The sequence below is a fragment of the Microtus pennsylvanicus genome, chromosome 1 (genome assembly GCF_037038515.1).
Source record: "Microtus pennsylvanicus isolate mMicPen1 chromosome 1, mMicPen1.hap1, whole genome shotgun sequence".
In the NCBI taxonomy this organism is placed as follows: domain Eukaryota; kingdom Metazoa; phylum Chordata; class Mammalia; order Rodentia; family Cricetidae; genus Microtus; species Microtus pennsylvanicus.
In genome coordinates this window covers 82,115,177-82,126,028 of record NC_134579.1, presented here as the reverse complement: position 1 = coordinate 82,126,028, position 10,852 = coordinate 82,115,177, and the positions used below count along the sequence as shown (strand labels likewise).

General features: G+C 46.2%; 1 protein-coding gene across 4 annotated transcripts; it reads right to left on the bottom strand.

Annotated features, from left to right (window-relative positions):
* Window positions 1-3,253: 3,253 nt before the first annotated feature.
* LOC142840006 (CD209 antigen-like protein C) lies at window positions 3,254-9,868 on the bottom strand. Of its 4 annotated transcripts, XR_012908869.1 has the most exons (8): window positions 9,757-9,868; window positions 9,586-9,672; window positions 8,549-8,638; window positions 7,892-7,978; window positions 7,115-7,266; window positions 6,303-6,412; window positions 3,687-3,913; window positions 3,254-3,474 (listed from the first exon to the last, which is right to left on the bottom strand). XR_012908869.1 is itself a non-coding variant. In XM_075956483.1 (7 exons), the coding sequence occupies exons 1-7, from the start codon at window positions 9,800-9,802 to the stop codon at window positions 3,763-3,765; spliced, it is 723 nt and encodes a 240-aa protein (XP_075812598.1). In that variant the 5' UTR covers window positions 9,803-9,868; the 3' UTR covers window positions 3,487-3,762. The 4 variants fall into 4 exon arrangements, 3 of the variants coding, with proteins under 3 accessions (XP_075812598.1, XP_075812614.1, XP_075812610.1); XM_075956483.1 differs by lacking the exon at window positions 3,254-3,474 and having other exon boundaries at window positions 3,487-3,913; XM_075956499.1 differs by lacking the exon at window positions 3,254-3,474 and having other exon boundaries at window positions 3,487-3,913; window positions 7,892-7,997; window positions 9,757-9,844.
* Between the last annotated feature and the right edge of the window lie 984 nt (window positions 9,869-10,852).

Sequence of the window (10,852 nt, the reverse complement as noted above, 5' to 3'; positions counted from 1 at the left end):
CCATTCACTTGCCTCTGCCTCCCCAGTGTTGGTATTAAAGGTGTGCCTCCACTGCCTAGCAACAAGGTACATTCTTGAATATAAAAACATGGAGGTGCAGCTTTAGTATATTAACCTTGTTTTCAGGACAGGGCAGGAATTATTATACAAAAATCCATCCTAATCCAAAGTATCTTGGAGACCTGTTATTGCCTCCTTGGTAGGCCCACTCCATGTGGGCACCTTTAGTCAAGATGGTGGTAAAATCATATGACATCCATCTTCTCCATGCCCAAAGATGAAGTCACATGACATCCACCTTCTCCAACCTTAGCAAAGATGATAACTAGCCTTGTGGCTTTGGTTCTCACACTGTATCTGTTGAAAATGTTCAAAGGGTAAACACTGGGTCCAGGACCTTAAAGACATTTAAGGATGATGGGGTGTGTGGAATGCACTTGTCTTAGGTGTATGTAACTTAGTAAGAGTCTTCTGTCCTTTGCTTATTAGCCAGGACTGGACAAATGCTACTAAAGAATCCTTCCTTCATTAACTCTAAGTGTGCAGGGTAAGTAATCCTAACTGGGAAGCCTGCTCAGCTGGTGGGGGAGCAGGAGTCTGGGAAGAGAGGATTTCCTCTACAGGGCACTCTGAATTCTCCAAACTGCTGATCAGCAGTACAGATACTGTTGGAGAGAAAAGGAAAAACTGGGCAGAGAACCTGCAGGATAAGGTAAACTACAGAGACCTCCAGGTCTCAAGCAACCCCATCCTATGGGTTGGAAGAGGGCTCCGATCAAGCCCCAAGGCTTCTAGTACAGACAACAGGTTGGGTAGGGCTGGATGCCCACCAGGGAGCCTGCCTAGGAAATCTGACAGGGTTGCCATTAGGAAGACAATAGAAGGGAGGGAATGGGTTGTAAGCTTCAAATGAATGAATATGTGAGAGGTTGTGAGGCTTGTTTGTCAGGGAACTCTGTATGTGCTGGAGACCTCTCTGTGCAGGCTGTTTAGGAAGAATTTGTCATGAGAAGATTAGCACCTGTTTTGGTTTGATTGATCCAGATTGAGGCAAATAAACTAGACTGTAAATTCACTTTCACATCAGAGCCTACTCCTTCTGCCCTCCAAGGCTGAGTTTCTGACACCAAATGTCCAATTAAAACCTGGTACCCCTTCCAACGGTATTTAAAAGGAAAAGAATCTCCCTATGCAACAGAGGGAAAGTTGGGTAAAGGTCCTAATGAAAAGACACTGCCTAACACCTGGTGCCCTTTAGGGAAAATTTTTCTCAACGAATGGCAAATTAATTGTTATTGTATCTTATGGTATTTAAAAATGTTAAATTGTTTGATCAAAGGAATATATATATGTAAAGATTAAGAGGGATGGATGCTTTCAATCTAAGCTATGGTTTTTCATCTTGAAATAATTCATGTGAGAAAGATACAAACCACACACCGATTAAAATAAGTAAGAGTATATATATGAGTCATACAGGGCACAGTGGCCCACACCTTTAATCCCAGCAATCAGGAGGCAAAGGCAGGGAAGTCTCTGTCAATCTGAGGCCAGCTTGGTCTACATAGTGAGTTCCAGGCTAGCTCGGGCTATGTAGAAAGACCATGTCTCAAAACAAACAAACAAACAAAAACAACCAACCAACCAAACACACAAAAAAACCCAAACAAACAAAAGATATCTAAACAAACAAACAAAAAAACCCCAGAAGAGTATGAGTCCGTTCATTTTGGCTGGAGACCAAGAGCAGATTCAAGTCTCAGAATCTCCTGGTGTCAATGTAATGGATTAAGTAAAAGTGCTGTGGATCCCTGAGTGGCTGCAGCAGGCATCGGTCTGGAGAGCAGCCAGTCACAGGCAGGGATGGCACAGTTCCCCAAGTGGCTGCAGTGGGCCACAAGGAGAGACAGATGGATGGGCACACCATGCAGAGTGAGGTTGGATATTTATTTAGTGAGTTATGGTGGGGAAGAGAGAGAGAGAGAGAGAGAGAGAGAGAGAGAGAGAGAGAGAGGCAGAGAGAAACAGAGAGAAGCAGAGAGGGGGAAGGGGAAAAATGGGGAGAGACAGAAGCTGCCTCTTCAAGAGGGAGATAGAAAAGGACTTGGGCTGGAAGGTGAAGATCAGCTTGCCTCTGCAGGCAGTCAGCAGTTGGAAAGGGGGTAGGGAGGGAGTAGGTGTGGCTTGTCTCTTAAAAGGACAGGACAGATCGTTACAGTCAAACTTAAGGATAGGACACTTTTAGGGGCAAAACCTACAACTGCATCAGTGGTAGGTGAGGGTCAGGGAAACTTTGCAACATTTGTTTTGACAGAAAATAGTAGTTATTTCAGATACAGTATGACAATTTTGATCTATCCCTTTTTCAGTTATCTTAGTTTATATAAATATGAATTACTCTGGTGAGTGCATCTGGACCATGATCAGGATTAGGAAATTCCAAACGTGTTGCCAAAATGGATATGTCTGTTGGAGTTAGAGGCTGGGAAGTGTCTACAGAGACACAAAATGGAATCAGGACAAGACAGAACCTTATGCGAGAGCCAAAGTTATGTTTTGAGTTTTAATTACTGTGTCTAAGAGATCCATAAAACGAAAATGCCTCTAACCTTGCCCCAGGACAGACACTTCCTGAGATGCTGGAGACTGTTGTTTATGTAAGATAACAAAGCACATGATTTCACTTCCCTAAATAAGTTTCATTGATCCAGTTACACTGGATGTGGTTGACCATGTGTAGATAGGAGGTATGTAGGCAGAATGTAAGTTCAGGTGTATGCTTGTTCCTGATTGGATGAAGGCAGGAAATAGAAAGCCATGTGGGTTTGCCTTTATATGCACCTGGTGATTGTAGCTTGTGGTCATTCTCTGGGAATCTCAGGCATGGGCACACACACACAGGTCCACACACATGTATCAACCCCCCTCACAGAAACCATGGTGAGCTTCATTCATATTTGAAAAAAATTAATCAGTACTCTCCTTGAAATCAGGAAGAAGAATAAAAAGAAACTCACAGATGGGAGAAAATGCTTACACATCATGAATTCTGTGAAGACCCAAATTCTCAGGCTGGGGATACTGCTTAGCTGGTAAAGTGTTTGCCATGTGAGCATAAGGAGTCAAGTTCAATCCTCAGAGCTCATGAAAAAAGCTAGGCATGGTAGTTCACGCTTGTGATTTCAGACCTGGAGATGGAGGGTGGCTGTGGCCTTATGCAGTTTACACGGCCTACATGACAAACTCCAGAGTCAGTGAGAGATGCTTGGTCTTAATTAAGTTTCCTGTTGCTGTGATAAACTACTCCAACAAAATTGTTTAGAAGAGGAAAGGTTTATTTAGTTTACAAATCCATGTAGTATTCTATTATTGCTGGAACTTGACCAGAACAGAGAGCATGTCTGTACCTCTCCACTGCCATAACAATCAGGCTCCTCTTACTGCCAAAACATAGCCTCATGGTGGTCTCAAGGCCTGTCTCAAAAAAAAAAAAAACCAAGATGGAGGACAAAGGTGACCTTTGATGTGAACACACACACACACACACACGAGAGAGAGAGAGAGAGAGAGAGAGAGAGAGAGAGAGAGAGAGAGAGAGAGAGAGAGAGAGGAGAGACAGGGGAGGGCAAAAGAGGAAACAGCTGCAGTTAAGTCCTTCGTGTTCACAGGGGAAGGAACTGGCATACATTGTGGGTTTTGTGGGTTAAGTTCAGTCACCCCGCAGGGTCATTTTGGCAACAGGTGCTACAGACAGATGAGACATCAGTTTTTGGTGCAGGACATAGCAGACTTCTTGCAGATCCAGTATTTCTCCACTGCACATGGAACATCATTCCAGCCGTCATCTCTGAATTCTGCACAGTCTTCTTCTCCTTCATTGTTGGGCTCTCCTTTGTTCCAATATTTCATGAAACTGCAAAACCAATTGAGGTTTGAATGAGAATGGCTCCCATGGCTCACATATTTGAATGCTTGGTCTCCAGTGGGTGGAACTGTCGGGCAAGGATTAGATGTGGCCATGTTGGAGGAGGGAGTGCCGTTGGGGGTGGGCTTTGCGGTTTTAAAAGTTCACAACTTTCCTAGTTAGCTTTCTCTGTCTTGTGCTTATGGATTGAGATGTAGAGTTTTGGCTGCGTCTCCAGCACCATGCCTGCTTTCCTGCCGCCATGCTCCCTGACATGATGCTCAGGAACTCTAATCCCCTGAAGTCATGAACCTCAATTAAATGCTGTTATTCATAAATTTCCTTGGCCAACACCCATAAAAGTATGAGAATTAGTCCCAACTCCTCTTTATCAACTGTTTCCCCCTCCTCATCTCTCGTGTGTGTGTGTGTGTTTATGTGCAGAAACATGTACACATTTATGGTTGTATATGTAGAGGCCGTAGGTCAACCTCAGGCATCTTTAATCACTTTCCACCTTGATTTTAGAGGTATGGTCTCTCACTGGCCTAGAATTCACTAATTCAGCTAAACTGTCTGTTTAATGAGCATCGGGGATCTACTGTTTCTGGCTTTCCAGTGCTGAGATGACAAACCCATGCCAAAACACTTGGCTTTCTTATGTGCTTTCGGAGGATAGAACTCAGGTCCTCATGCTTGTATCGTATGATGGTCAGTTATCACTGTCAACTTGACACAACTTAGAGTCACCTACAAAGACAGTCTTAGGGATTGTCTATATTGGACTGGTCTGTGGCAGTGTCTGTGGAGGATTTTCTAAATTATGTTAAGAGATGTGTGAAGATCCAGCCCACTGTGAGCAGCACCATTACCTAGACAGGGGCCCTGAACTGTGTAAGCGTGGAGAAATCCAACATGCACGTGAGCATGTACGCTTTCATTTCTTTTTCATCTTGACTGTGGATGTGATGTAGCTAACTGCCTCAGCTTTCCTCAATGACAGACTGGGACCTCAGATTATAAAAGGTGAACTAAACCATTTCTCCCCTAACTTGCTTTTAGTCGGTGTGTTTTATCAGAGCAACAGAAACGAAACCAGAACACACAGCAAGCAATTTATCACCTCATCCATCTCCCGCCCCTCAACATGTTTCTGTCATTGGAATGGGATGCTTTTACTTCTGCCCCAAGTGCATTACAGCAGATGTGACCTGTTCTGGGTCAATGAGGACCCAAGTCATTTGACCTTGGCCCATGATCCTTGTGATCTTTCATGTTTGAAGGGGGTTGTTTTACTGAAGGCTTCTTCTTCAAATATAACCAACCAACTCAAGTTCCACAGACTTAAATATCTCCATCCTCAAGATTCTGTACTTTCAGCCCCTATATAGCCTACTCAGGGTCAAAATTGAGGGACGGCATCTACATCCCTGAACCCATGGACACGTCACACTGGCCAGTCCTAAGCCTGGTCTACAGCTTTAGTCATTCATTCCCATGGGTACCAGAGACTTCAATGCCTCCCCACACATGTGCAGGTGCAACAACCCCTCAGATGTGCCCATGCCCCCGCCCCACACACGTGTGTACACACAGTGGAGAAAGTAGTCTGGGGTTGGTTTTGTTTTGCATTTGTTTTTAACTGGCATTCAAATCTCTACCCCCCACACGGTTTCTGACTATGGCTGTTATAGAACTAGTTTCCCGAAGCTCCTGCTAGCATGCCTTCACCATTATGGTGAACTGTATCCTCAAACTCTGAGCCAAATCAATCATTCCTTACATTCATTTTATCTGGCATTTAATTATAGCAACAAGAACACACTATCCCATAGATTTTCCGTTAATATATTCATTTAAATGCCTCATGCAGACGACAGACCTCCTCCTCCTCTATATCTGCTGGTGGATAAGATGCACTTGGCATCTTATCAGCACATGGTTATGAAGAGTTTCTTCCTTCATGAATAATGTCTTTTATGCCAAGAGGGCTAGGGTATGGAGACATATCCAAAGGAGAACTCTAGCCAGCATTTGCTGGTGCCATTGTGGTTTGAGTGTGAAATGTCTCCGGCAGGCTCAGTGTTTGAACACCCAGCCCCCAGCTGGCACTGTCTGAGAAGGTTGTAGAACCGTCAGGCACTGGGGGAAGCAGATCACTGGCGTGGGCCTCAAGCTCTTACAGCCTGACCACTTGTTTCCTCTCAGCTTCCTGACTGCCATTGCCATATGACCGGCCACCTCCAACTCCTACTGCCATGCCACACCCACCATGAATATGTCCCCTGGATCTGTGAGCCAGGAAAATCCTTTCCCTCTTAAGCCATCCTTATCACACGGACAGAAGTAAGTCACAAACCACCCGATGCTATAAGCTGCTCCTCCTTCCCAGACTTGCCTGAACAGCAGATGTGAACCATCCAGCCAGTGCCACATGCCTTCACGCTTCAGGTCCGACAGACCCATCCAGGCATAGCCTTTCTCTTTAGACATCTGCTGCAGGAAGCTCTGGAGGGCAGAGAGGCCGTCAGGTAGAGGCTACTTACCGTGTAGTCTCCCTATTGTTTTCCTTCCCCAACTCTAAGCAGGAAGTTCTGCTTGCAGTCTGGTATTCATCTTTCCAGGGTCCCACAGGTCTCAGGGCTCCCACCTCTGTATCCTGTTTGTTCTGAGTTGTCTTTCATGGTACATATCGCCTGCTTGCCTGTCTTAAGAGTTCTGAGCATGCTCAGATGGATTAACTCACCACTAGGTCCAAGGGCTAAGGCCAGCTTGTACCAGTTCTTCATTTCTGATCATGCATATGATCTCTTTTGAGCTCCGTATTGAGGGATGACCCATTGGGAACACGAATTCGGTCAGTATGGCAACATTTACAACAGGGGAGTTGGCAAATGGTAGACACTGGACTTTCCTTTAAAGTTCAGTAAAGGAAGACATTCAGCGCTTCCCAGTGTACTAACAGAAGCCACTTGCATTTTGTGTTACCCAAAGCACCCACTCATATTTAGACACTGTCCGATGGTGGTGGTTGTGGTGGGTTGTGTGTATGAAACATGGGGCTTGGGACATTTTTCTTTCTGCTCTTCCTTTCCCAAGTGGAGTAAGCAGCACTCACCCGTAATCCAAACTAGCAAACTTGTATCTCCTCAGATGCCTGTGGTCAGTCAGACACCTGCACCAGAGCCATATGGATCCCACCAGACATACCTGCTCCTCATCACTTTTGATAACCACTAGTTGGGCTCCTACTTCCCTGCAGGCGGTGACAGAGTCATGCCAGTTCTGTTGGAACTTGGAGAAGTAGTAACAGTTTCCTTGGAAGAGGGTCCAGTCCCAGCGGCAGGGGCGGCACAGGTGGTCTGTTGGGGGAGATTGGTCAGGATGGGCATGTGCTTGGATGCCCATTTCCGTGCCCACCCAGCCTTCAAGCCCTGCAGGATCTCCTCAGACACAGCATCCCAGGAAGCCATTCCTCTCTACTCTCTGAGAATATACCTCACCGTGAGAGAACCTGGAAGTCCTGGCCTCCCCTCAAGCCTGGGAGAAGTATGTATGAACTTAGAGCTCAGCACAGACCTTTGGAGATCGGCTAACTGAATTTCAGCCATGTTCACTGTTCTTTTTGAGTACTCACTTCCATTGACCCTAATTTCAACCAACCAGTGAATAAATTAACTGATGTGTTTGTGTGTGTAATCATGCCCATGCCATGGCATGGACATGGAGGGCAGATGTCAACTTCAGGGAGTGAGTTCTATCCTTCCACCCTGGGAGTCCCAGGAACCAAACTTGGGTCATTAGGTTTGATGGCAAGTGGTTTTAACTGCTGAACAATGCTGCCGTCCCCTCATCATCTCCTTTTCATAAAGTTATCAAATCAAATGAGAAGACGTGGAGGCTCAGAAATGGGTGGTGGCTGAAGCCAAGCCATGTACCCTGAAGATCCTTTGAGTCCCCAGGGCCTTTTGCCTGCCAGTCACTCACTTATTTGAGGCTTCAGTTGGCTCATCTCCTTGTAAACCTTCTCCTTCTTTGCCTGTTCTTGTCCCTGGGTGTTGGCAATACTGGAGACTGTGACAAGAAAAGGAGTCTGCAATTATTAAACACTTTATAAGTCATGGCCTGCACTCATTCCCCAGGGAGATTTAAACAAACAAACAACAAAGTATCTTGTTTAATACCTCTCTTTAAAATTGCAGGTGGGTGTGGGTATGCATGCGCATTTGTGACTGTGGACATGCTGTCACACACCCGAGGAGCCAGAGGATAGACAACCCTGGGTGTTAGTCTTCACCTTCCACTTTGTTTGATACGGGGTCTCTTGTTCACCACCATGTAAATCAGGTTAGCTGGCCTACCAGCTTCCAGGGTTACAGAAACATGCCTTACCATGTCCTGTTTCACATGTGTTCTGGGATCCAAACTCTCAGGTCTTCATGTTTCTTTGACAAGTGCTTTTAACCAGGAGGCTATCTAGCTGCTGGTTTAATACCTCTCGAGGATGAGGAAATCTGATATTCAGAGGGGACTGAATGGCCAGGTTAAGTGGAGCCCGGACCCTCTTCTACTCTAGAGAGGAGAAGAGCTCTGAGAAGTCCCTAACCATTACCCTACCTCCGCCATCCCCCATTCCTGCCTGACCTTTGATGAGGACAGCCAGAAGGAGAACAGCAGAGAGTGTGAGGCAGAACAGCTGCAGCACAACAGGGACGTGGCCATGGCACAGGTGTGCTGCAGGAGAGAAGGTGGGAGTTCCATCACAGCAGTGTCCCTGACTCGCTCTGACACCAGCGTCCTCTTCCCAGGACTATGGCTTCCACCACCCCGGGATCCATTGTGCCTGTGTTTCAGCTTTCACTTCCCTAAGACACAAGATTCTTTTCTAACTCAACCATTCCATAATCGAATAGTCCAGTCCTCGTTTTCCTTCTTTCCAGGACTCAAGATTCTAAAAACCTGTGTCTATCTCTCTAGAATCCCAGAACTTTCATTCCTCTCCACTGTCTCTGAAGAACGCCCAGACCCACCCTCACCACTCTCGGTTTTCATCTGTCTTCATCCCCAGGGCCCCAGAGTCCAGAGTCGCATGTGCTACCTTTCAAAGACCCAGGAGGACAAATTTCTTCAGAATATAGTTCAGTCCCTTCAGACTCAACCACACCAGCATTTAAGAACCCAGGTTTGCATCCTTGAACATTTCAGGGTGCATCTGAGCCTCTGTCTGCCTCGGACCCAGGAGTTCAGTCTCCCAGATGGCCACCCAAAGACACGGGACTCTAAAAACTCAACTTCCACTTGCAGAAGACACAATCTTTGCTTAGAAGAAGGGAGGAGTCTAGTTCTAGCCTCTGCTTCTACAGGACCCCAGAAGTCCAGCCCTCAGGCTCCACATCCTCAGGATCCAGTTGTGAGTTTCTCCTCCATTGGACTGAGAAGTAGGGTTTTCAGCCTCCAACTCCACAGCACACACAGTCTTCCTTTCCCTAAAACTCGACTGCCATCCTCAGCCTCCACCTTAGAGAAACCAGGAGTCCAGTCCTTAGCCCCTACCTCCACAGTACCCAGAGGTCCAGTCTCCATCTTCCTCTTTTCTCAGTCTTAGAGATCCAGGCTTCCATTCTCCCCCTCCCCAGGACACAGATGGCTGAAGAAACCTGTCTTTTCCCTTCTCCTTTTACCTGCAGCTCTTTTGAGGACATAGGGTGGTTCGAATCTGAAGCCTTTGATGGAGTATCTGGTGCCGCTGGTTATCAGGTGTTCCTCATCTGAGTGGACAGAGCATCAGTCACATCCTTGGCAAACCCACCGAGACCCCTCTCTAAGTCCCCAGAATCTAGGACCATTCTTACCATGGGAGCACAGCTGCTGCACCCTCCCGTCCTCGGAGTCATTCATGTTTCACTGATGTTCTACTGTGCTGGCGACGGACGGGGACGATAACATCTATTTACCACGCACTGTTACTCACTCCTTGAATCTATTCCGAGTCAGGAAGTGAAACAAGGAACTGTGAGACAGGAAGATGCTAGAGGGAGGTGGCCGAACCTCTGACACACCATTCCATGTAACTACCATTTCTGGAATGGAAGGGCATGCAGCAGCTCTACCGTTCTTAGAAAAATGGTCCTCTCTGATCTGGTGACATGCTGTCTCGTTTTGAAGATGCCATCACTTCCAGTCCATTTGTGTTGACTTGGGAGAGGGGGTTTGTATTGATTGACTGTGAACTTAACTCAATCGAGAACACCCTGAGTCTTGGTGATGGGTTGTCTACACTAAGCTAAGTTAACTGATGTGGGAAGACCCAGCCCATTATTAGCCGTACCATTCCCTAGGCAGGGAGGGGGCCAAGCACTGAAATGCAGCTGAGTAAAAGCAACCATGGAGTCACTTCTTTTTGCTCTCAACTGTGGATGTGACCAGCTGTCTCCAGCTCTCACTGCTGGGACTCCCCGCAATGATAGAATGAGATTTTGGAACTGTGAGCTAAAATAAATGCTTTCTCCAAGTTGTTTTTTTGTCAGAGCCTTTTATCACAGCAACAGAAATGAAAGTAGGCCCGGGTTAAATCATAGCTGTCCTTATTTGTTTTGTGTAGTCAGCCATTGTATAGTCAGGCATTTTCCTAAATGTCTCATGCACTGATCTACCTAATGACCCAGGCTGTAGTAGGTGCAATGACTGCCGTTTTACTATTAGATCTGTTCGAAGCACAGAATATTCACATAGCTGGCCCAAGGTTATACAGCTGTTAATTAGTGGAGCTGGAAATAGAATCCAAACAGTGTCCTCTACAGCTCACACTGAGGTCCAAAAATAGTCACAGAGGTCCAAGGAGGAAACAAAATGATTCTTAGCAGCTTGGTGCAAAACCCGTCCCAACCTGGAAAAACTCAGGTGGCCAGTACTAGATGAATAAATAAGAATAGTTTTTGTTTTTGTTTT

Coding starts and splice junctions, on each gene's coding strand:
- LOC142840006 (XM_075956483.1), bottom strand. CDS start 9,802: ATGAATGACTCCGAGGACGGGAGGGTGCAGCAGCTGTGCTCCCATG. Junction 9,673..9,756: donor GCAGCAGCTGTGCTCCCATG/GTAAGAATGGTC, acceptor CTGTCCACTCAG/ATGAGGAACACCTGATAACC. Junction 7,267..7,891: donor CCAACTGAAGCCTCAAATAA/GTGAGTGACTGG, acceptor CTCCCCCAACAG/ACCACCTGTGCCGCCCCTGC.